A 16438-nucleotide genomic window follows, 5' to 3' on the forward strand; every position below is an offset into this window, starting at 1 on the left:
ATTTCTCCTCACATCACTCGAGTTCTCCTGTTGACTTTTACATTTTAAAACCACACAAATCTGTGCGTCGACACAGTATATCGCTTTGCTGTCATCAAGAGCTGTCGCAAAGCTCTGGATACTGAAAAACACATTAAATCGGGCCCCACAGAACTGCCACCTACAACTGAATTTCAGTTAAGGCTTTTGATCGTAGTTTTAAGCAGAAATATTCTTCTGGTTTCCCTGTGCACCTGGAAAGTGAAGTTCTGTGGGCCTATTTAACAGCCCGATCATAAAAAAGCAGTTCTGTATTATTTCAATAGTGTACATTAAAATAATTCTACAAGATGACAGTTGGTTCTTAAATATACTGCATGGAACAAAAAGAACAGTAGCAACATTTTTCATTGTAAGGCAGATTATAATTACAGTACTAATCTTTATAGCACATTAGCCTTAATAATTTGTGTCAAAATGACAGTTTATTGGTTTAGATCTTCCAAATAATATATACATTTAGGAGATGTAAAAATTACTCCCACAAGTACAGCCAAATACTGCAAATATTGCAAAACTGCAATGTAAAATCCTGCATTACACTTATTAAAAATACCTGTACTCAATACAAATTTTACATTGCTTTAGTTTTTAACTTCCAAATTTAATTCAGACTGAAATGTACTCTCCAGCATTTTAGAGGTTGTAGGCAATTACTTACTATACAAAAATTCTTTGCAATACTTCAGTTTAGTAAAATATCTTGTTTCATGTTAATTAAAACAGAGCCTGCAGTATTTCAGATGACGCTGTCCAGAAAGGGGTCTTTTCAGCATTCCATAATCCATACACTTTGAGCATACGAAGCACCACAAAATAAGCATATGCATATTTACTTTCCAACAAATTCAATATGAATACAGTATCTACAATGCTTCGAAGTATACATGATTGATCTACCATCACAGAGGAGATCAAAAATTTGAGATCAAGTCACACAGCACCGAAGAAAGCAAGCAACCTCTTCAATACTGAAGTTGTTTTAATCTGAAAGTGAAAAAGAAAAAAAAGCAGTCAGACTGAACAGTAATATTAAACCATTAAGAACATTTAATTACTTGAGCAGTTTCTTTAACCTTAGTTTAAAAGATTCGAGTTAAATGTAAGTTAAAAAAACCCTCACATTTTCTCAGTGATGTGAAGAGACATGCAAATACAAAGACTTACAAAGTAACTGCTTGTACTAACTGTTTTGTGCAAAATGCATAAAAACATATTTTAGTTATTTAGAAATCAAAGGAGAAGTAGTTTGTTTCTTTAGCAAGAAAACACCAATACGTAACTGAAGCTCAATTCCAAAGGAACAGAAGGCAGAGTCCTTTCAAATGCCAGCCTTTCCACTGGTACACGTCCATTCCACTAAACACCTTGACCCCAATCATTTTGCCATGAGGCCAGCTGCATGTGGTATTTCAACAAATACCTTGAGACCACTCCTTCAGCTAAGAAGAGACACTAAACAGAAGCCCAGCACCATGACTGTTCCACATGGGATGCACTTAAAGTTGACTATGTTCTGAACTAGAGACAGTTACTTTTGTTTGTATTGTACTTCAAGTGTGTGAGCAAAATGAAACTGCAAATCATTGTTTTTCAATTTTACCATTTCTGTTGGCACTGTGTTCAAGTCTCTAGTTTATAAAAATGTAACAGCACAGTCTAAATTTAGTAGACCTGTACATGACTCAAGCATTGTTTTGCTTGCTTCACTGCTCCCTGCTCAAACACAGAATTATCTTAAGCATCAATGCCACACAATTAATCTATCTGAATTTAATCTTTCACTAATTACCACCAAACCCAAGCAGACTCAAAACATTCTGAAGCAGACAATGTTACTTCCAGTGTTTCCACGTAAAGCAAAGTAGACAAAGTCACAGAAATATGAATCACCACCTGCACCTGTTCAGTTTTTAATTCCCATTCAAAACACCTTCCAAAAATACCATTCATCTTTAACCATAACCTCCATTAACTAGCAGAGTTGTGGATTTAGCGCCCTTTACCTTAAGAGGCTTCTATCCTAAAATTAATTACCCTCTAGATTAAGATGACTAATATTTGTAATCTTTCCTCACTTTATTCAAAAAAACTGAGCAGTGTTTTGTATTCATAAAGAGACCAGCTGAACCGCACTTGCTGCCAACAGGTTCACTTGAATCACAAGTCATAAATTGAGGTTTTGATTATTCGCTGCAAAATTTCTAAGTGTTTAAGTAAACTTCCTGTTTACCTTCTTAGAAGTTCCTTGGGTGACAAGCCTGTGGTATCTATATCACTAAGGCTGTCACTGCTATCTGAAGTGTCTGAGCTGCTGTCTTTTTCTGATTTTTTATTCTTGTGTTTGCCTTTGTTTTTCTGTTTCTTATGTTTCTTTTTCTGTAAAAAGAAGAGAATTAATCCCATATTTCATTGTGAAAGATTTTTCTGAAATGCAAGAACAGCAAAAAGTTGATTTCAACATAGACTCCAAGGTCAACTGAAACAGAACACTTAACAATGACTTTTTTCCACTATTCAGACTGAGCTAAAAAAAATAAAATATATATACCAAAATCACCCATTTCATCCCAAGCACTCAACTCCTCCAAAACAGAAATTTAATTATTATTATTAGTAGTATACGAGCCATGAATTATATGCAGTTCCCAGAACATGCCCAACATCTTCAGTATACAACATTAAACTACCTATGATATTGTATCTGTAGTCACATTGTATATATGGAAAAAGCAGCACCCTAGTTGGATAACTTACTGTTCTGAAGTTCAGGTTTCAAGACACCTGATAAACGCAGTTTCTTAAATCCTCCTAGTCCCAATATATCTATTTTCTAAAACCTAGCATAAATAGTAAAAAATTTTGACTGGCAGATCAAAGAATCAATAAACTGTTTATTTAAATGAAATACCTTTTCCTTTTTGTGTTTATGTTCTCTCTTAGTCTTGTGTTTCTCTCTGTTCTTCCTATGTTTTTCTTTTCTACTAGGCCCAGGAAAACTTGCTGGCACCACAGGTTCTTGTTGCCTATTAGGGCCTAAAGCACAAAGCAAACGTGGAATCAAAAAAAAAAAAAAAAAAAAAAAAAAAAAGACAAAAAAGGTAATTTTGTTATTAAATTCTGCATTATTTCTAATCTAATAGGATAGTTAAAAAACCCCAAACAACAACTAAGCTTTCAAATGGAAATGAAATGTCCAGAACTCCTAACTGCAATCTTCCTACTGTAATTAAAGGCCTTTGCAATCCGTTATTACATGAAACTACAAGGCTAGTCCTGTATTTTCACTAAATTGTTTCTATTATTGCCTCTATAGAGCTACAACAAAATCTGTATACAGGCAAAGAGGTTCCTGGTAGTGACTCATAGCATGGTAATAAAGCATTTGTTGATGCCAGTTTGACATAATGCAGGCATTTAAGACCTGAAGTGCCTATTCACAAACATTTTTTAAAGATAAATATAGTATGTCTTACACACAACTTCAATGTACAGAATTTAAACACTAGAAGTCTACAGAACCTACCAGAACAAAAAGCTGGAGGCAACTTTGGTCCAAATTCCTCTGTTGTATCCAGTTCCTGCTTTGAAGCAGGCAACAAAGAAATGCCAGGGTCGGTTGTAGCAGTCACATTCTCTATGAAAAGAAACCACAAAAAACTCCCTTTACTTGAAAGGAAAATTAGGTAACGCTTTTTCCAAGAAAGTCTGAAAAAGTTAAAGGAGGCTTTCTGGAAACCTCTAACAAAGCAAATTGATCAGCATCCCATATCTCTGTGGACTGCTTTGGCCAACTGGATACTTGACATTCTGAAACATGTCAACATACTGTTTGAGGGCTGTTTTTTTCCTTTTTAATCAAAATTGACCTTTTACACTATACCATTACTAATTAAATTGCTATCAGTACACGTGTTTCCATTAATTTAGTAACACAGTGCTACTTTTCTATTACTTAAAATTAATAAAATACTCCACAAGATGTAGGAAGTTAATAAACACTAAAAGTTAGATGTTAACAGAACCAACTGTGACAGTAAGTGAACAAAGTATTTCCGTTGTAAGCTAATATATTGTAACATTTTTTAAATTAATTGCATCCTGAAAATATGGGAACTTTTTTACAGCTCACTTATTAAATTTCACTAGGAAGTAGAATAAAAGATTGGTCTTCTCCCTTTCTTGTGGAGTATTCTGGCATCTTTTATTACTAGAATACAAATAAAATGCACTTTTTGATGTCTCAATAAAATTATTTCAATATCGTATTTTTCTGGAATGTCAGTATTTCGAGAGTAAATTGAATTATTAAAGAAATGCAAAATATTTATTTCTGAATTTGTCAAATACCCAAATACCCATCACAAGACCATCATAATTTATCTATCTTACAATTTAACGCAGATATAAACATTTTCCTGTATTTCTCACTGATGTACGCTCTAACATTAGATGTTTTGTTCCTCCTCACTGTTTGACAAACATTCCACAGGGCAGTTTGCTTTTAAACTCTGCGCAAGACACATGGCAACATAAATAATACTGCAACATGCAAAGACTCATGTATTATTCCACATGCCCAGCTCCACCAGCGCCAGATGATCTGCACAAGAGCATACCACTGTCCTAGCAGTCCCAGGGTATTTGTTTCATTAATGATGTTTTCATGGATGTTCATTTTTATGAATACCTCATAAAGTACTTACCCTGCACATTAGATGAAGAACTGTCCGGTAAATCAACTTGCTTGGTGGTTTCTGAATCTATTACTGAAGTAGTTGGTTGCTGTTCTTCATCACTCTCTTCTTCAGAGGAAGATGATTTTTCATCTGAGGAACTCACAAAAATGGCCTTAAATAAATCCATGGATGGTCTGCTTTCTTCTTCCTGATCCTTATCTTCATCAGCTACCTGCAAAACAGCATCATAACAAACTGTATTTAAACACTACAGAAACTAACAATCTCTCTCTGATACGTAATAACTTCAAACATGCTGACATGTATTTACAGAACACTTAAATATCACAATAGCCATGAAATACACAATCTCAGGAACCCCTAATCCAAAACAGTAAAACTCTGAAATACTGCTAAACTTAAGTCAATATCCTGTAAAGGGTAGTGCAGTTTGTGCCACATAGACAGCCAAAAATAGATCCCCAGGTACTATAAACTGTAATTCATTAATTCAAACTTCAATTATACACTACTAAATTCAAAACAAAAAGGACCATCACCTTTCTCCCCAATGTATGCACCTTTCTCCATTCTATGCAGAAAAAAAAAAAATATTCTTGCACCTGCGAGCAAAGTGGATATAAGGGACTGAATTTAACTCCCAGACTGCCAAGCTACATTTTTTCTTCCCTTAAGCTGCTACTTCAAGTATAGCCATACTTGCTGTACTTGTATGCTGCAGATATTTTACATCTCTGAGTTATAACCTCAAAATTCTTCAAAGTACAGTCTCACATCTTCGTTTATCCCAAGTTGGCTCTTCTGCTGCAAACTGATCTGTATTAAATCAATTCATGTATTACCCAACCTTATTTCAGGGTTGCGAAGGCTTACAGATATTCCCCTTTAAGTTCAAACACCGTCATAAACTCACCTCAGCGGGAAGAGTTTCACTCTGCCCAGTTCCACATTCTTCTGTTGCTGGCACTGGTGGCTGCTGCTGAACATCAGCTTTTGATCTAGCAAGACTAATGAATTCGCTGATAGAATCTTTTTTCTCCTTCTCTTTATCTGACACATCCCATCTTGAAGGCTTCTTTGGTTCTAAGAACATCCCAAACATTCAAATCAGTTGCATGCCAACTTATTCTGCATTTCATGGCCTACTTGATTTGAAATTACTCTGCTTCTTCAGTATAGTTAGACATTTTTTAAATCTTTCTAATGAATATCTGACTTATAAAGGTCTTCTAGGTAGAAGAAATTATCATCACTGTCTTCAGTTTTTATGCCACTGAATGTATTTTCGATTTATTTGGGTTTTTTTAATAAAAAAATAATACATCAGGTGGATAAATTCTCCGTAACAAAGATATGCTTTTCCTATACTATTATCTCATTTCTAGCTAAATGAATAAAGTAACAACAAACTTACTGTTGAGACTGTTATTCTGTTGGATTTTTTCATTTGTTGCTTGAGTTACAGATGTGGTGGGCTCAGGCACAGTTAAGAAATTAAACACAGAATACTTGTCTCGTTTCACTTTTGGTAACCCAACAATGGAAGAACTAGAGGGAAATAAAAGAATTTGTTGATTTTTGTTTTCAACACAGAAAAGGCTTCAAATTATCTACAACAAGCTGAAACACCTACAGCTGTCCTTAAAATGAATAATATTTTGTGAGAGGTCACCATGTTTAATGAGGCAAATAAAAAATTAGGCAGTTTATATTACCTCTATTATGACACAAGAAGAAAACACCAAGTCAGATTTTCCACAAGCAAATGACAGACTCTAAATTTTCAGAAAGCGTTAAAAATATCAGTATCAATCATCTTACTCGGGATATGGATCAGGAACATTAAATCTTTTACACAACAGCTTTTCAGGATGCCATTCAAACTTGTCTCTTGTGAGTTTGCCAAACATCTTCATCTTCACAGCAGTTTCCTTATCATCAATATCATTCTGAAAAAGTCAAACATTTATAGCTGCTAAATAAGTAACAACTTACTGAATTGACTATTACTGTCATAAGACTTAAGAACAGGACAGGAACATAAGTATTTAAGTGTAGTTTAGCAAACCACTGCTTTGTATGCAGCAAGTGTTTTGATTCAAAAGTTTACTAAACAAAAGGACAACAAAACACTGACTTCATTTCTACAAAGAGTTTTAAAGAAAGAATTTTGAAAATCAGGGTTAAGCAACAGCACACACCTCTTGGTCCCGAGGAACTTCAACTTTGTCAACATCATCTTCATATTTAGCCCGGGTAAACCTGGATGACAGTGTTGAATTTGAGGATTTGTAGAACATTGCTGCACGGAAGAACTCCTCTTGTTCTCTTCCTCGCTCCCATTCTGTCATGTTCGGGTCTAAATAATGCTCCAATGTATCTACTATAAGATAAGGAGAGAAATGCTTAGCAGAGATTATGGCTTACTTGGGTCTGATGCTTTTCAAACAAAAAGACTAATAAGCAAGCATCCTTCCAAGTATTTAGTTTAAGGATAGTATTAACCTCAACTGTGTTATTCCCTGATAAGGGGAGGTACTTCTTCAAGACAGCAAGAATAACAGCATTTGCCAAATGCAAGATAAAGATTTTAAATAATTTTACTCGTAATGCTGACTCCTTACTCATCGCCCTCTTAAGAGAGGTTCAAAACCCCGTATGTATTTAACAGGTGTTTAAAACAAAAAGTGTAATCCAAAGCTTTATCAAATAACCAAACAAAGAACAAAAAGATTAACCAGTGAGTAAGCCTTGCCAGGCTTTGGTAACTTCAAGGGCCTTTCTGGTATATAAAGCGTCCACTGAAATACAGAATTTGGACACAGGTTTTTGTGAAGAATACAGATCCTGTTTGAAGCAAGGGGTTTACATTTGGTCCCAGAAGGAACAAGAAATAACACCAGCCAAGCAAAGACACTCATACAAACAGAATCTTAATCATTCAAGTTATTAAAATACTTCTGCATTTTCATCGTTATGACTAATGAGGCACTTATAGTCATAAGAGGATACTCACGTTTACACAAGGAAAATCCCAGTCCTGAACAGAGGAACTATGGGTTCAAAGCTCAAGTAGTCTGTCTCAAAATGCAGTAACCAGAAAAGGCTATTGACCAGGAAATCTCTTTCCATACAGTGAAAAGGATTATTAAAAAAGAAAACTGAAAATAACAAAGCCAGGTTTTCTACCTGAAACTATACCCTTTTCCTCTGCAAAAAGAATTTGCTGGTGCCCTTTCCCTAATAGCCCCTTTGTATTTTACAATTTAAAACAAAAAACCTTCATTTTTTAAATTTTAAGGCAATCTAGGATTCACCTGCTGCTGCTGATCTCCCTAGCCCAGATTTCAGCATTTTATGCCTTACACTAGTATCATAGCATTGGGAAACTCACCACAAGGCATCATTAGTACATGTTTTAATGCAAGATGCACTGCATTGTCACTTAATAGCAAAAAACTAAACCAAAAGGAAAGAGACTGAAACAGAATGACAAGAGATGAAGGGGGCTGGGTTTTTTTGGTTTTGAGTAAGAGCTCTGCGTGCATGCTGTGATTTTACAGCCATAAATTCTTCTGAGAAGAACATAAGTGAAAGTGGCAGTTTGAGCATCCAAGGGACACTTAATACAAGCTTTGACAAGCGTGAACTACTTCATTTTAGGACCCTTACCTCCTCTGGAAGTGCAGGATATGGGTTTTCTTTTTATTTTTCCTGTCATTCTACTGTGACCCGATAATCTTTCTGCCTCTACAGGATCTGTCAGGTTTACTCCTCAGAGAGAAACAAGCTAAATGAAAATACTTGTTCCATGCATAGTTCATGATACTGACCAAAGCTGAAGTCTACTTTGGCAAATGGAAGAAGGCAAACCCAGGCAATTAAAAGCATGAAATGTCATGCCTAAAATCGAGCCTTGCTGACACTTACATTACTGAGTAGTTTTGCTGAAGTCAATAAAGTTACGTATCAGTAAAAATGTATCTTAACATTGGCCCTTAAAAGAAGTAGGGGGACAAATGTTGTGGAATTCAGGAAGAGAACTCAGAGTGAACATAAAATACATCAGGAAAAAAAGGGCAGGGAAAAAAAAATAATCAAAAAATACAGTTTCAGAGAAAAATTTAAATGCCAGGCTTAGTATCTTCAGTTACCTTTTTCTCCTTGCTTAAGACTTTTCACAAAACTTTCATATCTCTTTTGTTTTTCTGGATTTCTTGCAAATGGTTTGAAGTCACTAGAACCAGCATTTGCTAACTGTCCCCCCAACAACATTTGCCATTTGCGAGAAGCATCATCTGGGGAGGCTGGCTGGAATCTGCTATTTCGTGACTGCTGAGGCACTACTTTTGCTTTCATTTGTTGTTCAGATGCTCGTTTCACTTCTTTGAGTCTTTCTCTATCTTTCTCAGACAGATATTCCAAAACAGAAGGAGCTGGACCTAAAACCAAAAAAAGCATTAAGAGACATAGAAATGAAAAATTACTAAAACTATTTCTGCCACTTTAGCAGAGGAAAAAAGCCTACCACTACACATACACATTCAAAGAAAATACTCTTAAGCAGCAATAAAAAGTAAAATGGCAGAGATGGCAGACAAAAATTTGGCCACTACTGCATCTTTTATGCTATTTAACACACGTTTACATATTACTTTGTAAAATTTACTATTGTAGATACAAATGTGAAGCACATTTGCAAATTACCTTCAGTGAATTTGCATGTATTTCAGTGAAACCTCATTTTCCAGTAAAAAACCTCAACCTCACAGCCTACTATATAACAAAATTCATAACAAGGCCACAAAAAAATAAAAAAAAAAAGGGGGGGGGGAACCCCCTGAACACCACAACAGAACAATCCCACACTTACATTTTCTTTGTAAAAGATTTAAGTAAATGGAAATACAGGCAGATATGTCAACAATTCATTTGTTGAGATGAAACTGAACAATGGTAAGGGTGTTCTAGCTAAGCCAACTAGATTTAGTATGTTTATGTTAGAAAATAAGTGTTCAAGGCTAGACCAAATTTTTACTGTTACATAAACAGAGGACCTGAAACACAAGCAAAGGTGTGGTCACATGTATCAATACCTTTTAGACTAGTCTCTCCTAGTTGTTCCCTCCTCTGAGATGCATTCAAAGCATGCCTGCCTTGCTGCGTCATATTACTCTCAAGTTTTCCAGTCGATTCCTCTAATGCCTTCTGTAAACGGCTGTTTTCATTTCCAGCTGCTATCACAGGTCGAAAGTAATGGATTGGTCTGTAATTTCGTGGCAGGTCAGGTGGTCGATAAATCTTGAGGGGTGGTGGTAGGGGTGGTGTTATAGAACAAAAAAATCCACTAAGAGATACAACTTTGTATTTAACAATTACAAATGTGCTTCAGAAAAAGTCACCTCAATCTAAAAATTCCTCAATTTACATCTTAGCAGTAGAAAGAGATTCTTTTAGACCCAACCAATAAGTGGCATCATAATACAAACTTTGGGAACAAACTGTTATACTGTTAATAAGTAAAGATAATGAAAAATAGGAAAACATGCACATCAAGCTGCAGCAAAATTAACAAGAGGCTTAGTATGCATTTATTTGAGAAACTGCTCTTGGTATTGCTTAATAATTACATTTTTTTAAAGCAGAAGTTACATGAGCCGATTAATTAATTGGGCTATTGAGTATTTCTGTGCTTACTGTATTTTAACATCTTTCAAAGCCTTTTCCCCCCATGTTCTTCATTCAAGCTGTTACTTCAAAGGTTATCCCTGTGTCTCCTACACAATGCAATTTTATATACCACACAAATGTTTAAATGTTTTTCCTTTTTCTTCATTAGAAGGAGGACCATGTCACACAATTATGTTTGCCATTCTAATTTATGCATATATATATATATATGGCATACATTATGCAAATCTGAGAACAGGGCTAACAAACTAACTTGTCACCACAACAATGAAGTAAATGAAACACTGGGCCTGATTTTTACAGAAAACCGAATGTTACATCTGAAAGATCTAGAAGCAAAAGATGTATGCTTTTTTTATTATGATTTCAAAGTTAAATCAAACCCTTCCTCCAACTTTATGCCAAGTAACAGTGGACAGTGTGGAAGGCATTTGTTCAAAGCCAGTACATAGGCAAAGTTTAAATAGTAAGACTACATCCAGTAGTCTGACAAATTTTAGGTTTGTACTGAATAGCCTCCAACGCTCTAATTTTGCTCATTCAGTGGTCTTTATTGCTGACTAAAACTTTTATTTCTAAGAACATAAAACACACTGAGCAACAGTAAAGTCCATACAGCTCACATGTCAATTTGATGATGTTACTCTTAACACAAAAATACTAGGATCTGCTTACCTTGGTTGGAGTTGATGATTTTGATGCCAGGGAAAAACCATCCAAGATTTTGCCTATATATTTAACTTCTCTTTCAGACTCTACAAAATGACCATACAGTTAGTCAATATTTAAAACATGTAGGTTTGGCAAAAAGCATTTTTTCTGAATATTTTCCATTTTTCAATATATTTCATGGAGCGTAATAGTGGTTCTTTGTCTTCACTGCCTTTCATTTAAAATTAAGGGTTCTAAATTTGGATTAGTATTATACAGCTAAAAAACTATGACCAGAGAGATTGCTGTAGGATGATCAAGGCTAATAGTGAGGCAACAGTATCGCTACTGTGCGCATCTAACATCATGAGTGACATGAACTATGTGCAACTAACATCAGCCAGTGCTCTAGAAATCACTGCAGTATTAATGCTCTTAGAAGTTGCACTAAAAATAAACTGGTATCAAGATAAAATATTTCAGAAGTCATTTCCAGGTCTGGACACTTCAATACATAAGGAAGACCAGATGGAAGCTTCAGGTATCAGGGCTAGAAGATACCAGTCTGCTGAAAATTAAAATATTTGGAAAATAGAGACTACACTTATGTGATTTTTTTTCCCGCCATACAAATTATACCAGCTCTTTAGACAGAACTACAGTTCTTACTTTTTTTGGATTTATACTGCTTAGGTGCTGTCCAGCCATACAAGCCATCTCCAGGTTCCTCATCTTTTAGAATTGTATCGTATTTTGACAGTGTTTCAGTTGCATAAATATCATCATCCTCCTCCTCCAAAGCTCCTACACCAAACGCCTGAAATATTTCAGATAAAAATAATGACAATTCTGAAGTGTAAGAATAATACTTTTGAGTCACATATTAGAATATAACTACACGTGGATCTATCCATCTATACAAGATGTCCAGTATACATATATATACTGGGAAAAACATACAGCTTCACCAAAAAAGAAAAAAAAAAAGATGCTACCAACTAGTGGGGGGGATGTGTGGGAAGAGAAAACCTCACTGAAAACAAAAGCACATATATTCCACTCCCTTGACAGGGAGGGACAGTGAGTTTGGTCTGTACAGGATGAGGACAGCAGCCTAACTCCACAAGGTAACATTTGCTGTCTAAGAGTAGATTAAGTTCTCAAAAGAAAAAAAAAAGTAAATTGGCATGAAAATTAAACCAGTATAATTCCCAGAAATATAAATTGACAGTGGTTCTACATAAGAACTACAAATACCATAGAGTACAGGAAAACCTCTGACAGATTCAACAATACTAAAAGTAAAATTAACCAAAAAATGTAAACCAAGAATATATTGAGTATTAATTTTCTCTAATCAAAGAAACACAAGAATTTTCTCCACCCAGAGAGAGGTATTCTATAGTTCTCTAACAATATTGATAAACGAAGGTATGTAATAGTTCTAAGGATCTGCCCACATCTTAAGTAAAAAACCAAAACAATCCTCTTTTCAAACCACACTTAAGATTCCACAAAAGAAAAAAAAATTAGATTTTATTCCACTAATAATAAAATGCATTAGAAGCGTCCTTACCTGACCTGTAATACCTAGTTTTCTTCCTTTATTGTGTCTCAGATCACCAAGTAAATTGCTTGTGTCTTCGGAACCACCTGTGAAAAGATTCAGGTGTTCTCTTCCAGATACACCAAACAAAGCTTGTGAGGGGTCCAAACCCTTGTAGCCAAGTCCATGGACATTCTCTTTTGGCGTCAAATCTACAGGCATTACATCTTTTGGTGCAAACGTCACATTCTCTGGCTGGTATTCATCCTCTTCATCCTTGTACAAAATAAAAGTATATAACAGCAAATATGACTACAACGTTTTTATGTTGAGCTTTTACAATATTTAGTTAATGTGAGACTAGGCAAATTTGCGTTAAATTATATATGAAAATATGTACGAACTACATCTGCTTAGGTAGCAAAAGAATACATTTAGTTACATTAAAATTTTTCTTCACAATAAGCATAGTAACTAGAAATACTTCTAACAAAACTTGGAACTGCATATTAAAATACTGTTCAACAACATCAAAGAAGTTGTTTTTTAAAAATGTGTTAACACACATTCTTACACAAGGCAACAAACTTTTGTCCGTTTAATACCTCAGAACCCTCAGACAGTCCAGGTGGTAACGCACAACCATATATTTTCACCGCAGGGTCTGTAAGAGACACAGTAGCACCATATTAAATTACAATTCTTTATTATATAACTCTAAGATTGCAGAAACAGACCAAATAAAAGGTTTTAAAATTAACTGTCTAATAAAATGTATGAATGCTAACTTTCTATTAATGAGTTCAGGAGCTTCACTCAACTTACCAGGTTTCTGCCTGCACGGCTTTCTTTTCACACGCGGTCCAATTCCTTGCCCTTCTTTCCAGCCCATTTTCCGTAACAGTTCAACCCCAACTGTTATTCTAAGAAGAAAACAAAAAGAAAAAAAAGTTACCTCAAACCACATCTTTAGTATTTATTGAGAAATAACAGACATATATAAGGTTCAAAATTATGGTTTTATACCCTACTTTAAAATAAAATCTGAATGTTATCAACATTTGCATATACATTACATCCCAGTTTGTAAATGTTGACCTGGTACAAGTCTGCGGATACAAAACAGAAATCCAGGTGGAGGCCAGTTAGAAAGTCTAACACTGCAGTTTTTCCAGTCTCTTTCATGGATTATTGTGGTCAAACATTACTTTTCTAACCACAACACTTCTAAGTGAAAGGCATTGTTTGGTTACGTTTTATTTAAATTTACTTACTTTGATGGTCCTATTAAATCATCAAATGCAGTGGTTCCTGGAATGGCAGCAACTACTCCTGCAATCTGTCTAGCTTTCTCTTTTATTCTGTCTTTAGCTTTGGATGCAAAATCATCTGTGGTTGTAATATCTTTTGGTGCTATCCCAAATTCACTAAGATCCTGGAAAATACAGACAAAATGGAAAATATAGGTTAAAAATATGTTTCCTTCAAATGCTTGCTTACTGTAATGGTAAAGGTAAGAAAACAGGGTATGACCCTCAATGGCTAAATTTTTCAAGCCATTTATACAGTTACTTTTTCAAAAACTTGAATGGTCATATTCTAAACTGCTTCAAAAGTATTTGTATTTTCTGATCAAGTGAATGAGTTGAGTTCGGAGGGGAGGGGGTGAATACTGAGGTTACAGGAGCTTCCTAAGTGAATCTAAAACATCCTATAGGATGTTCCTAGTAGTATAACACAGTATACAATAAGTAATTTAAAAGTTACTTCCATTTTTGCTAAGTTCTTTACAAGATTTCATTGCCTGAAAAACCTGCTGTCATGGTAACTACTTCCAAAAGATTTGTATTCCCTTCTAGATTTACCTCTTCATCCATGAAGTCTTCTGGTCCAAGAACGGTTCTGTCTGCTCTCTTCTGCCTTGATGATACAAACGCTGAAGGAGTCCATCCTTTAAAGAAAGTAGATATTTAAGTAAGGTACTGTAAACTGCCACATAATATCGGAAAACAAGTCAAATATTTCAACTTCACACCTTAAAGATACACATCAAGGGAACATTTGTAAAACTGCAGTCCAAAAACTCAAGGGGAAGTAACTTCAACAATACTGTTTCAACTATTTACAGTATAATGAATAGCAGGAAAAAAATGCTTAACGACTATTAATTTGTTTTCACGAACACCAAATTACGGTAATCGATTAACCCTTTCCAGAAGACAGAAAAGTATCCAACCTTCCTTCGTGCCAACAGTGTTAAAGTAACCAGCAGAGAAACCACCAGTAAAAGCTCCATGGAAACGCTGATACCGTCCCTTTGCGTCTTTAACAGTCTGTTCTTGAAGAGGAACTGGCTTTTTAATTCGTTCGCCTGCAATCAGATAAATCAGAAACTAAGTCACAACACTGCATAAAGAACAGACTCTCCACTTGCTCCAGATGCTGTTTCTCCCTTGCAATTAAGAACTGGATCAAACAGTGTAGCCACCCTGAAATGGAAAGCATCAGCAGTTTACATTTATTCCCACCCTACTTTATCTATTTGTTTACACTGCTGTTGTACCCTGCCAAAATAAAAGCATGAAGAGTTCAAACACAATTCCTAAATACTACGAAGTTCCGAGAACATCTTTTTTCCTGTGAAAGGATGTTTTCAGTTTAGTTGCTTTTAGTATGCAAAACCCCTGACAGGATCACATCGTTTAAGGAATTGTGTTGAGAAGTTACACCACATCCTAAGTGTCCAAAACTGAAACAAAACACAAAAGCTATCGACTTCGACATGAACATCTGCACCTTTTTTGTAATATTTCTATGAATTAAGCAGCACAGACTCAGGAGTCACAGCTGTCCAGCAGTCTTTGGACGATGCCAAGTCTGTCCCACGAAGGCAGGTGTAGGACGTTCACACAGTATAGCCACATACATTTCAGCAGTTATACCTGAATGCTGCTTTTCTTTTTGAGGCTCAGGGGAAGATGAGAAGGACGGGCCCCCAGCTCCAACCCAACAGAGCCAGCACAAACCCTGGGGCGCCCCAGGCCCCCACCCGCAGTGCTGGGGGGGCCTCTCCTTGCCCCGGGAAGCCTGCCCTCCGCTCCCCGGCCGCCTCACCCCGCAGCCCCCCGCCCAGGGCCGCCGCCCCCAGCCCTCCGGCAGGGCTGCCAGGGCTACCCCCACGCCCCACGGCAGCAGGAGGAGGGGGAAGCAGGTCGCGCCGGGCCCACACGCCGCAGCTTTCCCGGAGCCAAGGCCATAAGGAGGCGGACAGCAGCCCCGGGACGCCCCAGCGCCTCACGCCGGGTGCCCTCAGGCCTCCCCGCCCGCGCCGCACGGCGGAAGTACCGAAGGGGAGCAGCCGAGCTCCCCGGGGACCCCTTACCCTCCTGCAGGGGCTGCAGCGCGGTGCCGTAGCTCGCCAGATCCTCCTCCTCGCTGTCACCGGACTCCGCCGCCGCCATCTTGCCGCGACGGCGGCTCGCGCAGGGCAGCGCTGCGTCACGTGCGGGAGGCGGGGCGCGGCGGCGGGCCTGGCCCCCGAGCGCGGGCGCGGGAACGGGAACGGGGGCGTCCGCTCCGCCGCTCGTCTCAGCCGCCTCCGCCGTGGCAGCGAGGACCCCTCTCGGTCCCCGTCACATCTTCTGCGAGCAGCTTCGGTACAACGGGGCGGGCACGGCCGAGAGCGGAGCCGGTGCCTGTCCCTGCTCCTCCAGCGCGACCGGCGTCGGTTTAGGAGGTCACAAACCCCGGCACGCTCGGTGGCTCCGGCCGGCCCTTTCGGCCCGCAGAACTCTGAAGAATTATGGAAAAT

The 16438-nt window shown here is 37.3% G+C and overlaps 1 protein-coding gene across 3 annotated transcripts; it reads right to left on the reverse strand.

Annotated features, from left to right (window-relative positions):
* Positions 1 to 442: 442 nt before the first annotated feature.
* GPATCH1 (G-patch domain containing 1) lies at positions 443 to 16137 on the reverse strand. 3 transcript variants are annotated; one of them, XM_037409245.1, is made up of 20 exons: positions 16010 to 16137; positions 14864 to 14998; positions 14493 to 14578; positions 13902 to 14062; positions 13453 to 13550; positions 13233 to 13291; positions 12658 to 12903; positions 11751 to 11898; positions 11106 to 11185; positions 9836 to 10040; positions 8894 to 9181; positions 6941 to 7119; positions 6561 to 6688; positions 6154 to 6287; positions 5653 to 5822; positions 4746 to 4950; positions 3566 to 3676; positions 2951 to 3075; positions 2273 to 2418; positions 443 to 1026 (listed from the first exon to the last, which is right to left on the reverse strand). In XM_037409245.1, exons 1-20 carry the CDS (start codon positions 16086 to 16088, stop codon positions 1005 to 1007), a joined length of 2805 nt encoding a protein of 934 aa, XP_037265142.1. In that variant the 5' UTR covers positions 16089 to 16137; the 3' UTR covers positions 443 to 1004. The 3 variants fall into 3 exon arrangements, with proteins under 3 accessions (XP_037265142.1, XP_037265141.1, XP_037265143.1); XM_037409244.1 differs by having other exon boundaries at positions 6941 to 7122; XM_037409246.1 differs by lacking the exon at positions 443 to 1026 and having other exon boundaries at positions 2269 to 2418.
* Positions 16138 to 16438: the final 301 nt, after the last annotated feature.

Source organism: Falco rusticolus, chromosome 15 (assembly GCF_015220075.1).
Source record: "Falco rusticolus isolate bFalRus1 chromosome 15, bFalRus1.pri, whole genome shotgun sequence".
Classification (NCBI taxonomy): domain Eukaryota; kingdom Metazoa; phylum Chordata; class Aves; order Falconiformes; family Falconidae; genus Falco; species Falco rusticolus.